The sequence below is a fragment of the Anolis carolinensis genome, chromosome 4 (genome assembly GCF_035594765.1).
Source record: "Anolis carolinensis isolate JA03-04 chromosome 4, rAnoCar3.1.pri, whole genome shotgun sequence".
Taxonomy (NCBI): Eukaryota; Metazoa; Chordata; class Lepidosauria; order Squamata; family Dactyloidae; genus Anolis; species Anolis carolinensis.
In genome coordinates this window covers 210,296,451-210,319,095 of record NC_085844.1, presented here as the reverse complement: position 1 = coordinate 210,319,095, position 22,645 = coordinate 210,296,451, and the positions used below count along the sequence as shown (strand labels likewise).

At 39.7% G+C, this 22,645-nt stretch overlaps 1 protein-coding gene across 2 annotated transcripts; it reads left to right on the top strand.

The window, feature by feature from the left end:
• Positions 1 to 6,798: 6,798 nt before the first annotated feature.
• LOC100553181 (mitochondrial glutamate carrier 1) lies at positions 6,799 to 21,889 on the top strand. Of its 2 annotated transcripts, XM_062978688.1 has the most exons (11): positions 6,810 to 6,885; positions 8,412 to 8,518; positions 13,684 to 13,815; positions 15,212 to 15,337; positions 15,883 to 15,938; positions 16,595 to 16,685; positions 17,632 to 17,750; positions 19,073 to 19,274; positions 19,365 to 19,519; positions 20,157 to 20,232; positions 20,668 to 21,889. In XM_062978688.1, exons 3-11 carry the CDS (start codon positions 13,796 to 13,798, stop codon positions 20,825 to 20,827), a joined length of 1,005 nt encoding a protein of 334 aa, XP_062834758.1. In that variant the 5' UTR covers positions 6,810 to 6,885; positions 8,412 to 8,518; positions 13,684 to 13,795; the 3' UTR covers positions 20,828 to 21,889. The 2 variants fall into 2 exon arrangements, with proteins under 2 accessions (XP_003220554.2, XP_062834758.1); XM_003220506.4 differs by lacking the exon at positions 8,412 to 8,518 and having other exon boundaries at positions 6,799 to 6,885.
• Positions 21,890 to 22,645: the final 756 nt, after the last annotated feature.

The window sequence follows — 22,645 nt, the reverse complement described above, 5'->3', positions numbered from 1 at the left end:
CCTCCCCTATTACTCTATTCTGACCTTTCAAATTAGCAAAGGCCCATCCATTTTGCAGAGTTCTAATCTACAAGATTCAGCTTCCCCATATGCTTTCAAATGATGCCGATCCTTTTCTACATAGATAAGGGCCAGTGTAAGCCGTGTTCCCCCCCCCCCCCCCATGTTATGGTACATGCCCAGGCCAGAAGCAGAGGGACCTCTATTTTGAATAATTCTATTTTTCTGTGCATTTCTTTTGCCTGTCTATCCTATGCTGTCTTTTCTTGCCTGATTTTAGGCAATGAGACAGGTGAGATGTAATCTGTTCTGTTCTGGCAGTTACTTTTCTCAGTCAATGAAAGAAATAGATTCACTTCACACACATACATACACTAACTTGAAAAAAGTTAATGCCAGAGCAAAGACATGGTCAATGCCAGGATAGAAATGGCTTCAGGTTGGCTTCTGATTAGCTTTCAGTAGGACATTTCTATGAAATGACTGTGCCCTTTGCAGACCTCACCCTGGCCTGGTGAACAGTGCTGATAACTAAGCTGTGGGTTGCAAACCAAGGGTGGGGATGGAGTATCCATATTGACAGATGGGGCTATGTCCACACCCACTGTTATTGGAATTGGAGACACAGAAACATACACATACGCACACATGCCATTATTTTATGTAAGTGGCATCAGAGTAATGACATTATGTTGGCCTTGTCGTCTTTCATCCCTGGCTCCTAAGCTTGGAGAAATCACATTTGCTTTTCCAAATGTCCTCTGCTATTTCTTAGTTACTTCTTTACCTCTAAGTGCCTTTTTAAAATATTAAAACAGGACTGAGAGCCAGTTCTACAAATAGATTTTTTTTATTAAACTCAAACTTGAACTGCATTATTTTCTAGTGAATTCAAACTGTCCTAAATCTTGTTGTGTTTATTTCTATGCATGCAATTAATATACCTGTCCTCGAATCATCTACTTTTCAGAAATAATTAAAGGATGTGTTTGGAACTGCAGGTCATAAATGCAATCGCACCATGTGTTTACATCTCCGCATTGTGTGTCTGAAAATTCACTATACATATACTGTCTATCAGTGCCTTGAAAAAACTTCCACAGCTGTAGCCTTTCCATCTCACTGTATCAAAAATAGTTTCCAGTAATGCCATATTAGTGAAGAGTCCCTTGACTCTTGAGTTATATTTGAAGTATATTTTAAGCCGCCCTGAGTCCCCTTCAGGGTGAGAAGGGCGGGATATAAATGTCGCTAATAAATAAATAATAAGTACATTTGCAGTCCCAAGGAATTGCAGTCCTTACTGGGACTGTTTATTCTTTCTTAAAATGTGCATTTTTCTATAATGTTCTGCTAACTGTGTGCAGTTAATATGCTATTATTCTTTTTACTTTTTTTCTAAATGTCTTACTTTATGACACATGAGTTGGCATATCTAAATGATCGTGCCAGGCTTTGCTGAAAGTGATTCACAACGTGTCCAAATAATCAGAACAGTTCACCTCCAGGTTTACTAGACCAGTAATGATGCTGATAGGAAGCATTGTGACTACCAATAAACAACCTTGGTTTATTGTGGATATAAACCCTCTTCTTCACCTTGGGAAAATAATGTTTTATTTTTAAAAATTTATTGTTTTCTGTTGAAGGGTATGTGCTAAACTATTATTTCAACACCATAAAACTTACATTGTAGAGTTTGTGGAGAAAGACCCATTACTTCTTCGTACGTCCATGATAATGTAAATAAAGATAGTCCATCCTAGTGTGCCTGGCATCTGATAGCGTCACATTTTTATTATGGCAAATCAACTATGTTCACTATCATCTAGGTATTTTCCCTGGCTGTAAATGTTGTTAGTAGTTGTTCCATTACTGAAACATGTTCTAGCGTGGCCTGCTTTCTGGATGCATTTTTTATCAGCCTTTGTTTACTGAAGTTGATGCAAAAAATCTAATAAAAATAACCAGAAGTAAAAACGATGGGGTGTTTCTTTCTGTTAGCCAACATGTCGCACGCTATTTACATTGTCAAATATTAAAAAGAAAATTGGGTGGCCTTTCCAATAACATTTTATTTATTTATTTAGTTAGTTAGTTTATTTATTAGACTTGTATACCGCTACTCCCAGTTTGGCTCGGAGCAGTTTACAGAAATAGATTAAAACAATACAATTAGTTTTAAAATAACAATAAAAACAACAATAAAAACAAACATAGCCCCAAGTTTTTCACCCATCGAAAGCCTGTCGGAGGAGAAAGGTTTTGCAGGCTTTCCAAAAGGCAAGTATGTCTCAGATAGTTCGAGTTTCAACTGGCAAGGCATTCCATAACTGAGGGGCTACAATCGAGAAGGCTCTCTGCCTAGTAGAAGACAAATGATAAGTCCGTATGTTAGGGACTTCAAGCAAATTTTGGTCTTCGGACCGAAGTAATCTCTGGGGTTGGTAGGGGGATAAGCGGGCCCTCAGGTACGCTGGCCCCAGACCATGTAAGGCCTTGAAAGTTAGTACCAGTATCTTGAAAGTAATCCGGTACTCAATCGGTAGCCAGTGCAGCTGTTGTAGAATTGGGGTGATACGCCACCTCGCCGGCACCCCGGCGAGAAGACGAGCCGCCACGTTTTGCACCAGCTTCAGTTTCCGGATCACTGACAGAGGAAGGCACCATATATTAGTAAAAGTATCAAGCTGTAAGAAACAATGAAAAATCAACAAAGAACCAAAATGAGGTAGGGTAAACTAAAAAGGGGCCGGGCTGTGGCACAGGCTGGTGAGCAGCCTGCTGCAATAAATCACTCTGACCATGAGGTCATGAGTTCGAGGCCAGCCCGTGAGCACCCATCAATTAAAATTGATGGTGAGCACCCATCAATTAAAAAAAATTAAAAATAGCCCCTGCTCGTTGCTGACCTAGCAACCCGAAAGATAGTTGCATTTATCAAGTAGGAAATAAGGTACCACTTATAAAGTGGGGAGGCAAATTGAACTAATTTACGACGTTGGAATGAAGAAGTGCCGTCACAGTGGATGATGAAGCAGCTGCACCCCCCTGTGGTCAGAATCGAACATTCCCTCAGGAGAAGGTTAAATTGCCTCTGCTTCTGTCTCTGTCTTGGTTCTATGTGTATATGGGCATTGAATGTTTGCCCTATATGTATATAATGTGATCTACCCTGAGTCCCCTTTGGGGTGAGAAGGGCGGAATACAAATACTGTAAATAAATAAAAAAATAGGGACAAAAAGATGGGCCCCTGAAAAAGAACATGGAGGAAAAAGTTGAAAACAAAGGTAAACTTTCAAATATGAAAATAATATTAAAAACAAAGTCATTAACCCTGGAGTACAAAATTTTTAGTAAAGACCAAGTTTATTTATTTACGATATTTCTATCCTAGCTTTTTCTACCCCAAAGGGGACTCAAGGCGGCTTTACAAATAGGCAGCTATTTGATGCCTTAAAATTACAAAATTAAAATGGACATTTAAAATAGAATAAAATACAATTAAAACAATCAGAGACAATTAAAAACCATACAATCACAGTTAATCACGTAATCCACAGGCATAATCTGGGCTATTAATTTAGTGTAATGTTAATAGACACTGCCAGCAATAGCAAGAAGGTATTCCATAGCTAGAATGGAGCAGTAGAGAAAACCCATATCCCTACATAATGTACTGCTTGAATCCAAGTACTGAAATCCATCTCCATTTAACAGTTTGAACAACATCATCAGCATCTTGAACTGACCAGCAGTGCACTGTCAGTGAGTTGAAGTCCTTTCAAGCTAATGTTGCATGGTTCTTGTCACATGATTTTACCAGCAATGTAGTTGCTGCATATAGCAGTTGTTGTAGCTGTCTTCAAGGATAGCCCAATTATAGTACACTGCAGTAGTCAAAACAGCAAGTTACCAGAGAAGATATTATTATGACCAAGTCATTTATATTAGGGGAAGCCTGAATCACACACATAAATTGAACCAGCAGGCAGCCCGGTCCCCTGCAATACTGAACATCATAGCCCCCAAACTGTAACTGCCATTACTACAGAAGCCTGGGATGTGTCGTTTGATGGGGCAGCAGTCCTCTTTGGCAGGGAAGGCTAAAGGCCTTGTAAAACTGCCAAAAGAAAGGGCAAAAGATCTGCCTCTTGACTGCTAGATCTAAGCGACACCAGTCTGACAGCATCCCAAGTCTTAATTTTGTACATTGCAGCAGCTGCACAAGTCAGTATCTCTCACATGTGTCTGAATAGTGAATACATCAGGCAGAAGAATGTTTTCAAGCAGTCTCTCTCAAAACCAGTGACTGGTTGGAAAGGCAAAACAGATATGTTAGCACAGCCTATCTGACATGGCTCCAGGGTGGTTCTAGGCCAATGGTTCTCAACCTGTGGGTCTCCAGGTGTTTTGGCCTACAACTCCCAGAATTCCCAGCCAGTTTACCAACTTTTAGGATTTCTGAGAGTTGATGGCCAAAACATCTGGGGACCCACAGGTTGAGAACCACTGCTCTAGGCCAAATCTGCACTTCCAGCAACTTCTCTGACTTGAGGAGCTTAGGGATTACTGGGATTTGTAGTTTGGGGAGGCACCGGTCAGCTTTGGTGGCTGCTGCATCACACTCTTGTCTCATGTTCAGCTTGTTGTCCATGAAGACTCCAAGATCTTTTTCACATGGATCAAACTCCCATGATTCCATAACATTGAGCCATGGTGGTTAAAGTGATGTCAAACTGTATTAGTTCTATAGATGCACTAAAAGCTCTTAAGTTTGCGTCATTTTGATCTGCAATTCCAATTTGCTGGCTTTTATTGATTTTATTTTTCTGAAGGTGTTTAGTGCTACCTCCAAGACTGAGGGTGCATCTACACCAGGCATGGGCAAACTTTGGCTCTCCGGGTGTTTTAGACTCCCAACTCCCACAATTCCTAACAGCAACTCAGTGGTAAAGGGTAGAGCAGAGAAGGGTAAAGACCCTGTTCAACTCCAACTCCCGTGATTCCTCAGCATTGAGCCAAGGTAATTAAAACAATGTCAAACTGCATTAATTCTACTGTGTAGATGCCCCCTCTGTTTGAGACTCTTACCTGGTTTGGTTGTATGGCAAAACAACTCCCTTCAACCAGGCATTTGCTTGATGGGATACATTTTATCCACTGCACCAAGTTGGTTTTGTTTACAGGGATGTAGCCAGGGGAGGGGCTTGAGGGGCTTCAGCCCCCCTCCCTCTGAAATTCTCAGGGTGGTCCGCGAGAAAGCCTTACTGGTATTATTTAAACTGTTCTGTTTATTCATATCATGTTCTGATCACCATGCTCAATATATCCCATATGCATGGGTGTATTGAGATAACGATACAAAAGTTTTGCTAGGGTAGACCCCCTCTCATTCAGACTCAGCCCCCCCCCCCCCCCCAAAATCAAAATCCTGGCTAACGGCCTGGATATTGTATCTTTTATACGGCTTCCTTGCATGCTGTGGCTGTTTTATTTATTTATTTATTTATTATTAGTTGCTCCATGCCTCACAACCTCTGAGGATGCCTGCCATAGATGTGGGTGAAACGTCAGGAGAGAATACTTCTGGAACATGGCCATATAGCCCAGAATACATACAACTCTATTATTATTACTGCTTGCCACATTAACAACACCTTTTTCTATAAACATACACTTCTGTATATATATTTTAAAGTCCTAAAAAAAGAATGTGCCCTTCCTCAGTCTATCCTTATTCTTCAGGCAGATAATTCCAGGATCTCCCTGGCTTGATCTAGACTGCCATATAATCCAGTTCAAAGGAGACAATCTGGATTCAGAAACTGAATTACTTGACTACTGTAATGCCCTCTACATTGGCCTCCCTTTGTCAGTGATCCGGAAACTGAAGCTGGTGCAGAATGCGGCGGCTCATCTTCTCGCCGGGGTGCCGGCGAGGTGGCATATCACCCCAATCCTTCAACAGTTGCACTGGCTCCCGATTGAGTACCGGATTACTTTCAAGGTGTTGGTACTAACTTTCAAGGCCTTACATGGTCTGGGGCCGGCATACCTAAGGGCCTGCTTATCCCCTTACCAACCCCAGAGATTAGTTCGGTCTAAAGACCAAAATTTGCTTGAAGTCCCTAACACCCGAACCTATCATTTGTCTTCCACTAGGCAGAGAGCCTTCTCAATTGTAGCCCCTTATCTATGGAATGCCTTGCCAGTTGAAATTCGAACTACCCAAGACCTACTTGCCTTTCGGAAAGCCTGTAAAAACTTTCTCTTCCAACAAGCCTTCAAAGGGTGAAAACTTGGGGCTATGTCCGTTCTTATTGTTATTTAATGCTGTATTGTTTTATCTATTTTGTGAACCGCTCTGAGCCAAATTGGGAGTAGCGGTATACAAGTCCAATAAATAAATAAATAAATAAAAATTATACGCCAGTGTAGATGGGGCAACTCTGAAGTTGCTATGTCTTATCTGGAGCCCATTAAAAACAGGAGCGCTGGAGGATAATGTCCAAGTCAGGGCACTCTTTCTCTTCCATTCTGCCTATTAGCACGCTTTAGTCCAGGCCTGGGCCAACTTGAGCCTTCCCTCCAGGTCGCTTAAGCTGCTGAGGGGGAAAAGGAAGGGGCCTGAGGCTGTTGGGCAGGGCGGGCGCTGAAGTCCAAAGCCCAAGTTTTCCCAGGCCTGGAATATAGGAAGGAGGGAGCGCGAGTGTGGGGCACGCCCAGAGATTTCCTTCCTACCATTGGCTGAGGGCCCTAGTGGCCGGACCAATCGGAACGCGTCTTGGGTCAAAGCGGTCTGGAGCGGGGATCCCCGGGCTGAAGGCGTCCTTGCAGCTGCTGTGCGTCAATGGAAGCCTGGCTCAGCTGAGGCTCGGCGGGTGAGTCAATGGAAAAGCAACGGGGGGCTGCTCTGCGTCGACAGGAATTTGAAATCTAAAACCGGTGGCCGCCAGTTGCCCCCAAGGAGGGCGCTGCCGCCGTTCCGTCTCTCCCAGGGTGCATCTGCACTTGTGGAATTGAAGCACTTTGACAGTGCACCACTCCAACTGCCAGGGCTCAATGCTGTGGAATCCTGGCAGTTGTCGTTTGGCGAGGCAGCCACACTTTTTGGCAGAAGGTTCAATACCTTGTAAAATTACACAAGCCAACAAAATCAAAAAAATTTGTAATCATCAGAAATGAGAGTAGCACAGTTTAAATCAAATATTTATGCTGATTTTAAATGTCTTTATTTTTTCCCCATCAAGTCAACTTTTTAACACATGAGGAATGGTACATTATAGCGGACTACTGTAAAGTCTGCACATTTCACGCCACATCCGTGTAACACAAGCCAACAAGTATTTTTCATCAGATATAATTTTAGGTCATTCTAGTAGAGATTTTTTGCACTGAATTCAGATCAGTGTTTTTTTTTTTCTTTCTCACATGTAGTTTTGGCAATGAGGCTAATTGAATAATTAATGCATTTATGCACTGATATCAATAGAATCTAATTGATATCAGTTTATAACTGCATTAATTATTCAAATAGCATAATCGCAAAAACTCCATGTGATAGAGAGAAAAAATAAACACAGACCTGAATTCGGTAAAAAAAAAAAACTGTAAGAATGACCTAAAATTATATCTAATGAAAAATACTTGTTGGCTTGTGTTATAGCTCCCAAGATTCCATAGCACTGAGACAGGGTGAATGAAGTGGTGTCAAACTGCATTAATCCTAAGACATAGATGCACCTCAAGTCTCTGTTCCCTTTCTGTTTCATTTATACCATTATATTAAAAGGGCCTCTGGTGGCTCAGTGTGTTAAAGCGCTGAGCTGCTGAACTTGCAGACCGAAAGGTCCCAGGTTCAAATCCGGGGAACTGAGTGAGCACGCGCTGTTAGCTCCAGCTTCTGCCAACCTAGCAGTTCGAAAACATGCAAATGTGAGTAGATCAATAGGTACCGCTCCAGTGGGAAGGTAATTGCATTCCGTGCAGTCATGCTGGCCACATGACCTTGGAGGTGTCGACCAACAACGCCAGCTCTTCGGCTTAGAAATGGAGATGAGCACCAACCCGCAGAGTCGGACACAACTGGACTTAACGTCAGGGGAAACCTTTACCTTTTACTATTAAAAGGGTTATTAGTAACACGGTTTTTGTTCCTGGGTTATAAGTGCCACTTCTTAATTCCTTCTATCATAAAAACATGGGGAAAGCTTATTAAACTGCAATAACACATCCCTGTTTGACACCTGATTCCACTTTAAATGGGTCACTTTGGGAGCCATTGCTGTCCAAGACTGCTGCCATCATGTCATCATGGAGGAGCTGCAGGATGTTCACAAATTTGTCAGGACATCTAATCATTTCGGAGGATGGTCTAGAGCAGTGATTCCCAGCCTTTTTTGTCCAGGAACCACTTGACCAGGGACAACTTTAACCAGGGACCACTCGACCATGGACCACCTTGACTAGAGACCACTTTGACCAGGGATCACTCTCCAACATTAGTACCAAAAGGTAACAGATCAGTTTTTGGTCAACTTTAGATTCGGTTTGGTTAGTTGGAGGGCTGATTCAGAAAATTGCATTGGATAGATCACATCAGCTCTAGATTCTAATAAAAAACATATGCCATCCAGTAGTCGCCATCTGCTTGCCTTCAGAAAACCATATTTAATAATCTAGAGCTGATGTGGTCTATCCAATGTAATGGTCAGCTCTGTGGAAAGGAGTAGAAATAAAATTAATAAAATTAATAAAGAGGAAGGAGGTTTGCAGACTGGATTTTTGTTCTCGCAGCCCACTGCTGGGACACGGCCCACAGGTTGAGAACCACTGGTCTAGAGAGCACTGCCCTTCACTGTGTCAAATGCCTTTGTAAGGTCAATGAATGCCACATACAGAGGCTGAAGCTGTTCTGTAGTGAAAATCATATCCACTGTGTTGCTGTGAGTTTTCCAGGCAGTATAGCCATGTTCCAGAAGCATTCTCTCCCCTGTTTTTTTAGTGTTGTTCTTTATTTACTGTCCTGATTTTAGAATTGTTTTTAATACTAGTAGCCATATTTTGTTAATTTTCATGGTTTCCTCCTTTCTGTTGAAATTGTCCACATGCTTGTGGGTTTCAATGGCTTCTCTGTGTAATCTGGATTCCAGGAAGAACAACACTCTGAAAACAGGGGAATTCCAGACATGAAACAAACAGGGCCAGCTAAGACCTCCCAAAAAAGGATTCCCCCAGGCTTTGAAGCTGCAAGGTTTTTCAGTGCCAATTAATGTGATTAATTGCAAGATTCACACTTGCCTCCAACAGACAAGAGTTCTTTCTCCCACCCTGGACCTTCCCCAGATATATAAATCTCACTGACCTAGTTTCCAATATACCTCACAACCTCTGAGGATGCCTTCCATAGATGTGGGTGAAATGTCAGAAGAGAATGCTTCTGGAACATGGCCACACAGCCTGGAAAACTCACAGCAACCCAGCGATTCTGGCCATGAAAGCCAGCCTTCAACAACACATTTTGCTACAATTTTTCAATGAATATCTCCTAGAGTCTCAACCAATTCTACGTGGTTTGTAGCAGCCACAAAAACAAAGTTTCTGGAGTAGCGTAAGTATTGCACAATTAAACAGGAAATAACACTTTCAAACCAGGAACAGAAAACCTTTCAAATTTTGTTACATAATGTAACTTGACAAGTGACTAGAAGGCATACATACGCTACCAATCAAGATCCTAGTGGTGTACAGAACAGCAGTACTGATAATAAAGAGCAACAGTGATGAGTAAAATAATAAAGGTAGAGCCATTGCTCACAACCCAGCTGCTTTGCCGCCCATTCCATATCTGTTCAAAAATTATATACCTTTGCAGGCCCGTAGCCAGGATTATGATTCAGAGGAGGCTGGGATTTTGGTTCGGGGGGGGAGGGGGGGCTGAGTCTGAGTGAGAGAGGATCTACCCTAGCAAACCTTTTGTATTGTTATCCCAATACCCCATGCATATGGGATATATTGAACATGGTGATCAGATCATGATATGAATAAACATAACAGTTTAAATAATAAATGTAAGGCCTTCTCGCGGACCACCCTGAGAATTTTGGGGGGGGCTGAAGGCCTCTCAAGCCCCCCCCCCCCCCCCCCCCCCGCTACATGCCTGTACCTTTGTTGTGAGTCTTCAAGTCATTTGCATCTCCTGGCAACCCCCAGGTAAACTCTATCCTGGGGTTTTCTTAGCAAAATGCATTTGGGTAGGATTTGTCTTTGGCTTCCTCTGAGGCTGAGAGAGTGTGATGTTCCCAAAGTCACTCAGCCTATTGCATTGGCTAAACAGGGATTCATGCTTTGGTCTCTGAGTCATAGTCCAACACTCAGACCACGATACCATCCTGGTCCAGAAGTAATCTCCATTAAGATGACTGAGATATACTTCCAGGAAAATATAAATAGGAAGGGAAGCTTTAAAAATGCAGCACTGAATTCACTGGGTATTAAATACTCCCCCCTCCCAAAAAGGGATTTGTAATTATAATTTGGGCAAACTTTCCTGCCATAAAGATTCTCCAGGAGGGAGTTCTCTTATATCTAGAACTATCTCCAGAAATGCTGCTCTTAAAGATCAGGAGATCTGCCAGAGAAGTGTTGGCTTTAGTGTGGCCTTCAGAGTGTATAAGGACTTGCCAGGCAGGGTTTTGCAGGAGTCTCCAGTTGCAGCCCAGTAGAAGGGAATACTGAAGATAGCAGAGAGGAAAGCTGGAACAAGATACCATTATTTTCATTGCCTCCTGGCACCACCCTACTGCCTACAGCCCTACCCACAGCCTTCTCAGTTACAGCCCGAGCAGGAAGCCAAGTAATAAAATGTTGCAGAAAAAAGGGCTGCTGCTAGAAGATAACAACGGCCCTAACCCTTGGTGCAACTATGCCCTCTTTCTGCTTGAGAAATGAAATTTTGTGTATATTTTAAATGTTTAATGGCTTTATTGCCTTTTTTCTGTGGAGTGGAGTTGTTGGCAACTCAGAACTAAGTGTGCATGTACATTGTAGAATTAATGCAATGAAACAGCACTTAGAATAATAGAGTTGGAAAAGACCACATGGGCCATCTAGTCCAACCGTCTGCCAGGCAGGAAAAGCACAATCAAAATCCCCTTGACAAATGGCCATCTAGCCTCTGTTTAAAAGCTTCCAAGGAAGGAGCTTCCACCACACTCCGAGGCAAACACTTCCACTGCTGAATAGCTCTTACAGTCAGGAAGTTCTTCCTAATGTTCAATTGGAATCTCCTTTCCTGTAATTTGAACTCACTGCTCCAAGTCCTAGTTTCCAGGACAGCAGAAAACAAGCCAGCTCCCTCTCCCTCATGACATCCTTTCACGTATTTATACATGACTATCCTGTCTCCTCACAACCTTCTCTTCTGCAGGCTAAACATACCCAGCTCTTTAGGATGCTCCTCATAGGGTATAGTCTTCAGACTTGTGATCATTTTAGTTGCCCTCCTCTGGACACCTTCCAGCTTGTCAATATCTCTTTTGAACAGTGGTGCCCAGAATTAGACACAGTATTCCAGGTGACGTCTAACCAAAGCAGAATAGAGTCAATCTAGACCCTATAGTCCTTTTGATGCAGCCCAAAATCCCATTGCCTTTTTTAGTTGCTGAATCACACTGTTGGTTTGTGTTCAACTTGTTGTCCACAAAGACTCCAAGATCTTTTTTAGATGGACTGTTGTTGAGCAAGGCATCTCCCATCCTGTATCTTTGCATTTCATTTTTTCTGCCGAAGTGTAGTATTTTGCATTTCTCCTTTTTGAAATTTATTTTGTTAATTTTTGGCCAAACTCTCTGTTAATGGACATTTTGAATTCTTATCCTGTCCTCTTGAACTGCCATGGCTCAATGCTATGGAATCATGGGAGTTGAAGTTTTATAAGGTCTTTGGCTTTTCTCTGCCAAAGAGTGCTGGTGCCTCACTAACCTACAAAGCCCAGGGTTCCACAATATTAAGTCATGGCAGTTATAGTGGTATGAAAGTGCATTAATTCTAATATGTAGATGCATCTTAAGACTGCTTGTTCTTTGAGAGGGACTCATGTGATCAAGCCCACCAGCATTCAGACAAAGCAAGCATGCATTTCAGGATTTCACAGATTCAGATTTGAATTCTATTTATTTAATTAACAAAAGTGTAATTTTAATATCAGCAAACTTTCAAGTTTAAGATTAATGAACTCTAAACAATGCCATAAGGATTTTCCACTTTAAAGATCCTATCTGCTATTGTAATATAAGCCATATCAGCCATGCCTTGTACTTGGATGGGAGATTGTCAGCAAATATCAGGTTCTGTATACTATATTTCATCAGGGAGGAACTGGCAAACCAATCCTTAGTATTCCTTGCCTAAGGAAACCCTATTAAATTCATCTGGTCATTATATGTCAACAAGCGACTTGAAGATGCACACGTACAATTTGTCATTTCCCTTTGGCACAAGAACTCATGGTGATTATACCCACCTTCTGGAGACACAACTGTACAGATAGATTAAAGGGGATTTTTTTTGTTATTAGATATTTTGTAATATTGCCACTAAAATTTCCCTGTGTGCTTTATACTTGTCTCTCTTCATGTCTCATCAAATGTTAAGCTAATAATATCTCATCCTTTGTGCAGAGCACCCTTCTCTGATGCAAGCAGTGGAAACTCTATCCCCAGGAGTGAGCTACATTTCTTGATGGTGTGCTGCTTTACGTGGCGACACGAGCGCATGCCTCATCGTGGCACAGGGAATTCCCAATGATTAGCTTGGTAGTCCTGTGATTTTGGCATCAGTCTGACATATTCATTAATTCAGGCTAATTCAGACCCGTAGTCCATATCTCCAATAATTTTCCACTATTTTGAGTACAGAAAATGTGACTAGAAAAAAGAAATCTTGGGATGTAATAGACCTACAAGAAGGCATTAATTTATCTCCATTGGCAAGTAATGCAACCAGTTGGTGCTGCCATTTTTTCCATATTTGTTACAATGGAAAAGGGAAACACTGAAGCCATAAAATGCAATCCTAAATGTGTTTATTCAAGATGTCTTCCATTTCACCTGAGTGGGTATAGCAAATGGCCCTAGTAAGTCTGTCTGCAATCTGTGTGCTGATGGAAAATATAAAGTTGGATAAGAGTTTAGACTTGTAGAGCTGGGCAGGCAGAAATAATTTCCTGCTCTGTGCATCTTCAGCCTCCTGAAAAGACAGTTGAATATTGTGAAAATAAACAGTATTCCCCAAATTGGGCAGAACCATCTTCCATGAGCAACAGAAGTCAAATTCTGAATCCACCATCGAGCATGCAGTGTTGTCCTTCTTGGTGTCTCACAAATATGTGCCATCTTCTGTATAATTTCACAGTTTATTGAGCATTCTGATCCATTATCAAAAGTAATCAATTTCAGTTGATTTTTTTTACTTTTGGCATAAATTAATCATTTAGTTATTATTAACAGATGATGACACTTAGTGTAACAGTAGTGCTAAGAGGGTATTCTGATTTGTCATACTGAATTTGAGAAGCTGTCAACTGTTTGGAATTCTTGTATATTCAAACAGCCAATGAGAGAGTTGTGGGTTATTTATAGAAGAGTTGATGAATATTAAAGCATAGTTTCACTCCACAGAGATTAGACAGAACTGTCTCGTCAAAGAACCAAATTCCCACCATTGGCAGCTTGCTATATTTTCTGACCAAAAAGAGTTTGGAGCACTTTTCTCCTTGTGATCCCAAAGAAGATGGCTGATAAACAAATTAGGTATGTGTCAAGTGCAAAATTATTGAAGTATAGGGGTTAGAGCTCATACGAATAGCAATAAGATTAGATGCAATGAAATGAATGGGTTGTCGAAGGCTTTCATGGCCGGAATTACAGGGATTTGTATGTTTTCCGGGCTGTATGGTCATGATCCAGAAGCATTCTCTGGAGAGAATGCTTCTGGAACACGGCCATAGAGCCCGGAAAACACACAACAACCCGAATGAATGGGTTTTGATCATCACCATTTGTGTAAGTACCATTGATTCTGGAAAGTCCTTACTAGTGGAATAACACCAGATTTAGTCTATAGGGAGCATCAATTCCAAGAGTGAGATTCATACATTACATTTGGAGAACAATTTAAACAACATTAAAGTCTGTAGGTTTTCTTTAACATTTCAGCTTATGTTGTCATAATTATTTTAGAAAAACCAAAAGAGTAAAAAGTGAAGGAAGAAAATTAATGTTGAACTAATTACGAATTTGAAGGCTGGGGAAAAAATAACAAGTAGCTTTCAGTATTTTAATCTGTGGCTCTTTGATGGGCCAAAACTGTTTTTTTGGGGAAGAAAGGAATAACAGATTCTGAGAAAGGATTCAAAGTAGGAAAGAAAGTGTATTTGCAGAAGCAAAGAAAAATAAATTAAGAATAAGGATGTTAGTTCTTATTTCAGCCTTGAAATGGAAGCAGAGAGCAATAACAAAGTACAAAAGCCTGCTCTTATTGAGATTTAAAATCACATTTCTTCTTTAGTCAAACCATGTTTTGCATATTTATGGGTTGAGAGATCATAGTAAGTTAATAGCTTGATTCCATATAGATTCAGTGAAGGAAACCAAACAAGAGATACCACAAAAATGAAGCTGTAAATGTTAGGTAAGCATTGTGCATATGGTGCAGTGAGTTGTGCCACTAATTTTAATTAACAACAATTAGAAGGGCATTTTGTGAGGTATATATGTTAAACAAGTATCATTTCACATATCTAATTATACTTGTGAATTGACCGGCTATCCATGAATGTGAAGGAAGGTTTTACAATGTCTTAATGAATAAAATCTATAATTCTTAGCTCTGGATGTGATGCCTGAATGTCAGCGATGCTGAAAGGAGCAAGGAGACAGTGATCAGTTCTCAAGGGAATGGGAATTTGTCATGTGACAAAGTCGAAGCTCTCTTTGATACAGAATACCTTTGAAAGTGTTGTCGAAGGCTTTCATGGCCGGGATCACAGGGTTGTTGTATGTCTTTCGGGCTGTGCGGCCATGTTCCAGAAGTATTCTCTCCTGACGTTTCGCCCACATCTATGGCAGGCATCCTCAGAGGTTGTGAGGTATGGAAAGAATTTTTCTTGGTTTGATACTATTAAATAAATTTTGCTCTTTTTTTTAGCTTGCCAGCTAAACTCATCAATGGAGGAGCTGCAGGGATCATTGGAGTTACTTGTATCTTTCCAATTGATCTGGTTAAAACCAGGCTACAGAATCAGAGAAGTGGACACCAAGTTTACAAAAGCATGTAAGTGGGTTTGGAAGTTTAAAAAGTCCAAACTGATAAAAAGCATGTGGCAGAAATTATTTCCTAAAGCCCCTTTATAATTTTGTGTATTTTTTTTCCACACAGATCTAGTTCAGATTTTATAATTGTGTGGCTCTTCGACACTCAGTTGGCTACATGTAGTGACATGTTTGAATGGCTTTTTTACCTTCTGTAAATAGTTATAAAGAGCTGTAGAAGTTTGGGAAATAGAGATTCAGTATTCCATCATAATGAAATGCTTTTGTAAAATCATAAGACATTATAGCTATAATTAAAAATATTCAGCATGGATGGTAGGAAGGCAAGCAAATAACAGATTTATTAAAAATGAGACTTTTGATATCTGGCAGTGATAAAATTCAGGATAATGTGCAAACATATGCTATGTTTCAGTTGCTTTAATGATGTAATATTTGAACAAATATATACTGTAATGTGAATGTAATATTGTTGATTAGCTAGGTAAATAATAAACTAATAGATGTGTCCAGAAATTAATAGTATGTCAATTGTGCCATCTTCAGGTTTGACTGTCTAATCAAAACGTTACGTTCAGAAGGCTATTTTGGCATGTATAGAGGTAAGTCTTTTTATGTAATGCTTCTTATTTGGCTATAAGTAACTCAATAATATGACTGTGATTGCATTCATTTTGACTGTAACACCTTACATTTCGAAAAGTCAGGAACAGGGATTCCAGAAAATAGTCCTAAATCTATTTCCTGGTTAGCAAACCAGTCTATTTCCCCCACTTATTTCTCATCAAATATCCCTAGAAGTGTCCTGTTCATAGCTCAGCAATTTAAAAAAGAAATATTAGAATTAGATATATTGAACCTTTGTTTTGGTTTTGCTGACATTTTTTGGATCCCATCTCATGACTGCAACATTGATGTTCAGGTACACTGCCTGGCTGCCATCCCTTTCCTGTTTATAACTAAGGTTGCACCTACACTGTAGAATTAATCTAGTTCAAAGCAGATAACATGGATTATCTGATTTCATAATCTGAATTATAGGGCATTGTAGAAGGGGCCTATGTGAACATAATCAGTATATTTCTAAAGTAACACTGAGGTTTCCCTCTCATTGGAAGTGTATCAGTAGTATCCTTCTTTCTATCAGTCCTTATAGCTGATCAACACCTAGTTTGTTACTGAAGTGTTAATTATGTTCCATATTTTAAAACAAAGACATTTTCATTTCTGTTAAGTGTAAGTCTGTTTTTTTTTCTAGGTGCAGCAGTAAATCTGACCCTTGTAACACCCGAGAAGGCTATCAAACTGGCTGCTAATGACTATTTTAGGCACCTTCTTGCCAAGGAAGGGTATGTTACTTGAGATGCTAGAACTGTCTCATTTATACCTTATGTAAGTTAAAAGTTCAGACTTCATACTTGTTTAAAGCCTTATTTTAATATTTTGTGTATTTGATTTATTCTTGCACACCATTTGTAGATAAAGCTACAAATGAAAAATAAAATCCTCAGCATACAACAAACAGTACAAACCTTCACTACTATCAAAGTTCATTTCAGATAGTTGCAGAAATTCAATACTGCAGTATGTATTCACACCCACTTGCATTAAAACCTCTTTGTAAAATGGCAGTCATCTTGTACTGCAGGAATTAGTGGCAAGAAACTCCTGAGCTATGAACTCAGCTTGCATACCCTGATCCAAAGATAAAGGGGAAAAGTGGAGAAAGAGAAAGAAACTGGGGCATTTCAAAAATAATTGGAAAGGGGGGACAACAGAGGATTAATCAGGAGTTTCCCTGCTAAATTGGGACAGTTTGAGAGAATGTCATCTTTGCCTTTAGATATCTGCATCAGTCACAAATCTATCAAATTCATTGGAATGGGAAACAGGAGAAAAAAGACATACAGAATAGGGAGGGGCAAAATCATACTACCATTTCTGTACTCACACGCACTGTAACACTTAGATTAAATTGAGATATCGGTTAGGAGTCTTTTGCCTTTTATGCCCATAATTCATTCAGTTTTGTTTCATTCATTTCTTAAAAGCCGGTCTTGATATAACTTACAGATTTTCTCTATACAACCCTTCTTTATTCTGTTGGAGTATTTTAGTTTTTCAGTTAATGTAATATATGTGATTTGGGGGGGGGGGGGGGGCGGGTTATAATATGAATAGTTTGTAAGCTGAAAACCTTAAGATCTATTTACTTGCTTTGGATATTTCTGAAAATATGGTTATAACATTCATATTAATGTAATATGTGAAACATATCTTCTGTCTTTTTAACAGTGTATCACTGTCCTTATCGAAGGAGATGATGGCAGGTTGTGGTGCTGGTTTTTGCCAGGTCATTGTCACTACTCCTATGGAAATGCTGAAAATCCAGTTACAAGATGCTGGGAGACTAGGTAACTATACTTTCTGCATTTTTCCACACTCCTCACTGAAAATAGGTCTTGAGTTTTTATACATCATACTCATGCATAATATAGTGCATTTCATGAACTGAAGAAAAATGTTCATTTTGGCTTAGGTTTAGGACAATTTAGTGATGGGTTAATTGTGTCCTGGCCCAGAATACACAATGCTTAATTTAGTTGGCTAGTTAGCAAATTTGTTATATATCCTCTATGAGGAAAGTCTGCTTAAGACAAAAAAAATGAGAAATTGGTTTCTGATATTGTCTGCATCAGATAGTGGCTATGGATGTTGGTAGTATATTCTCCCACCGTCATCTCTAGCTATTTTGTTACAGGTTGTGGTGACAGAAAATAACGTGAAGCACAACCACTTACAGTAATAGGAATTGGGGGTAGTAGAGCCCACTTGCTACTGTTGGTCCACTTTGCCAACTCTTCCCCCACTAAAAAGAGGACACCTACTTAGTTCTCCCTATTTTTTAGAATTCTGATTGCCCATGCTTCCAAATCACAGGCAAGCCTGTTTCACAGACCTCTTTAGTTCTTGCCTCCACTTAGTACAGGGTTGTCAAACTCATTTTCATCAAGGGCCACATCAGCCTTATGATTGCCTTCAGTGGGCCATTGAATTCATGGATACAGAGGGTCAATTATAATTTTTTTTACATAATAGTTGGTGCTCTTTAATTTTGGGTCCCAGTTTGAGTACCCAGATATTATTAAATGACAGCTCCAATCACTTTTGACTATTCACCTTCTGGCCTGGGGATAATGAGAATTACAACCAAACAGCACTTGTGGCTCAGAAATTAGGGAAAAGTTAAAGAATGTGTTAAAGTCAGACAACATATCCACAAGCCTTGTATCTAAATCCAAACCCCACTATCCTGACTAAACAGAAAAGACTGCAGCCTTCCAGATGTCACTGTATCAGCTCTAATTATGTCTAATGACAATGTCTAACATAGGAGTTGTAGTCCAACCTCTGGAGGGTCATATAAAATGACATGGCATTCCTGATTTGACCCACAGGCCTTGAGTTTGATACATATGACCTAGTGCATAGACAACAGTAAACAGGTGTGTTTTACTCTCTTGGTTCATAAGAGAGTAATCTTAGAATGTCCAGAGAGATTTTATATTTTAGAGAAATCTGTATGCTTGAGATAAATGGATTTCCAGACATCATACCTTCAGATACTCTGCTTTAAAATGCATCTAGGACTTGTCTGTGCTGCAGGATGAAGGAGAGCCAAACCAGAATTTTCAGAAGTTCTGTGACCTTGACACATTCTCTAATTTTATTTCAGCATCTCAGCAGCTTGTGAGCAGGGTTCCTTGTTCAGTTCCCGGATGCAAGCTTGTCGCTGTCAGCCCTGTTCAGACGAGAGCGTACAATGTAGGACCTGCAGTGTTTCCAAGAAGGATATCTGCCACCCAGATTGCAGCTGAGCTTCTGCACACTCAGGGTATTAAAGGACTCTACAAGGGCCTTGGAGCCACCTTGCTGAGGTAAGGGTGGTGCATCTTCATTGACTTTCTCATTTCTAGAGACAATTTTTCATGCAGCTTTTAAAAAATGGAATTACTCCTGTCTTCTAGGGATGTCCCATTCTCTATCATCTATTTCCCTCTGTTTGCCCATCTGAACAAAGCAGAACAGGATTCCATGGAGGAAAGGGCGCCTTTCATCTGTTCTTTTCTTGCTGGTTGCATGGCTGGCTCAGTGGCAGCTGTTTCTGTTAATCCTTGTGATGGTAAGAGATGTTTTAAATCTATCCACAGTTCACAGTAGTTTGCCCTTTTCTGTACAGTAGTAACATTAAATAATAGGGAAGTATAACCTTTTTGGCATCTACTGTTATCTTTGTGGGCTTTTCTGCAGAAAAGGTTGTAGCATAACAAAACAGTTCAGTAGTTAAAAAAGAAGTCCAATGTGTTGCAGACATATTGTATATACTCAAATATAAGCCTAGTTTTTCAGCCCTTTTTTAGGGCTGAAAAAGCTCCCCTCAGCTTACATTCGAGTGAGGGTCCTGGCCGGCTTCTATTCAGGCTGGCTTATACTTGAATATATAGGTATTCAGAGTTAGGCAGTCTTATCTTATTATTATCTTAAATTACAGTTTGATATAAATATTCAAAAACATTTAACCTACTGATGCCTCAAATAATGCAATTTTATTAATATCTATTTTTATTTTTGAATTTGACCCATAGCTGCTGCATTTCCCACCCTCGTCTTATACTCAAGTCAATAAGTTTTCCCAGTTTTTGTGGTAAAATTAGGTGCCTCAGCTTATATTTGGGTTGGCTTATACTTGAGTATATACGGTATGTTCTAAAAGTTTCTTGCATTAGTCTTAATTATCAATTAATACTTGTGTTTTGCAGTAATAAAGACTCGTCTCCAATCAATGGGCAAGGGAAGAAATGAGGAAAGCTATAATGGAATTATTGATTGTGCAAGGTAAAGCATAAAAATCTTAGCACTGTGTATTACTTGAGCATTCAACATAATTATATTGTATTACTTAACAATTTAACATATCATAGTCAAGGCAAATAGCATATAAAATAGTTGCCAAACAGTCATGAGCTAAAGTGTTGTCATATACAAACAATTTTCATCAGCGTTTACATGATGTAATTAAAATCTTAAATGGCTGTAAACCTATTAAAATTGCTGCAATTTCTGAAAGATTCGTTTTTATTGGATGAGATAAATGAATTACAGCTGCAGGAGGGAATTGTTTGTTTATTCTCTTGGCCAGGGCATGCATTTGAGATATCTAGAAAAATATTTGAAATATGGACACAGTAATGTTGGAATTATTTGTAGTAAATTTGTTGCAGAGTTTTGTAATTCAAAATTGTTCTTTATCTCTTTGTCTCAATCTTACAGGAAGATATGGATGAAGGAGGGTCCCTCCGCCTTTCTGAAGGGGGCTGGTTGCAGAGCGCTGGTCATTGCACCTCTCTTCGGTATAGCCCAAGTTATTTACTTCATTGGCCTTGGAGAGTTTCTTATAGATCTATATCAATACAGAAGACTTTCTCCCTAAACTACTCTCATTCATTGAATTTCAATGCATAGGTCCACAAGAATAACCAGGAGAAAACTATGGCAGCTCAGGTTTTTTTTTCCCTTGGGGAAATTTGGACACAAAGGTGAATCATGCAGACCTCCTTAAGTATTGCCAGATTTTTCAGGCAATGTGCCTATGCTAGGTTGTTTCCTAGCAGTAACATTGGGATTTTAAAACCAGAATTGTGGTGGTAGGGTGGACATCTGTAAGTGTAAGTAGTTTTGGAGCTGAGAGACTGAAGTCTCTGAGAAGGAAACATTGGTGGCTTCTTTTATTTAGCCTAGCCATGAGGATGAGGAGAATTAATCTTTTTTAAATGTATAAATGGAAGAAGAGAAATGCTACCCAGTTATTGTGGGCCAAATCTTTTGAACTTAATGATAAACAAACTGAGCAATTATGTTTGGGGTTATATAAATGCTGTCAATCCATCCTGCATGCAGACTTCTCAGCTATATCACATAACTAGTAATATTATTTAATAAAATTTTCTCTGCTGTTTCATTTACCAAAGGTAAATTAGGGAACAATGTTTGTAACTTTTTATACATCCATTTTTATGACTTTATACTGATATATTTTAAAAATTGGTTCCTGTGGTGACTGCAAAGTAACTTGAGAACAACACATGTGTTGTATGAAAAGACAACTAGGTAGCTACCCCAAAGTTTTGTATATGCAAATGAGTGCCAAGGTTCTCAAAAATGCTCTTCAGAACATTATAGTTCTCCTGAGTATTGAAGGGTTTATCTCATTATAGATACTGTTCGGCCACACTGCTACACAGTTTTCCTTTGTTAGCTGTTACATCTATGTGTTTAGGTAACTTTATTACTGCTCTTATTGTTCATAATGAACTACAGAATTTCTCTGTTATTGGGCTCATCTAAGAGACCATCTTCAAGGGAGAGTGTCAATGTGGTCTTTTGTGAAGAATTCTAAGCTGATTTCGGAACACTCACGTTTATGTAAACAGTTCAAGGATTATCATATTTCTGCCCTTACCCTGGCATAATAAAAAGGCTCAGACCAATATAATTATCTGAGTGTTTTGTCTTTATTGTTCCTTCGTGAAATATTCTTTGGCAGGACTAGGACTAGATTGGATGTAGGTGAGGTTATTTCAGTATCTTTTCCCTTTTATCCTTATTACCACATGCCGTCAAAGTGACTCCGAAGTATGGTGACACACACAGGAGGCATCCCTGACAAGATTTATTCGGAGAAAGTTTGCAAACTTTCTCTGAGAGTGTGACATGTCCAATATGGTAGTTCTCATGTTGAGGGGGGATTTGAATGCTGGTCTCCAGCATCCTAGTCCAACTGTCAGACCACTACACCATGCTGGCTATCTCTATCCACATTCACATCCTGCAAAATACATTTGTAACTTGTTTGATTAATTCAAATAAAGACAGATTTCTGAAATACCCCACCAAGTAATTGTAATCACTCTATATCTGGCTACTGGAACATAGACATGTCATTCTTCAGCAACCATGAAATAATGGAGAGGATGTGGCTGCAGTGGTTATAGGCTTTGGTCAAGAATTCCAACCTCCACAAGGCCCAAAATAGGGACACTTTCACCTCTGTATGTCACTTTACAGTACGCCATCCAATCTGCAAACATACTGTTCGGAAGAATTCTGGGAAATGGCATAACGTGATTACAACTGTGATTTTCTCCACCCCATTAGTCCATGTTAAGGTTTTGAAAACTTGCTAGCAAAGTAGATTCTGTTGGCAAAAGTACACAACCTAAATGAAAGCAAAATGGGCTAGAACTCAAAA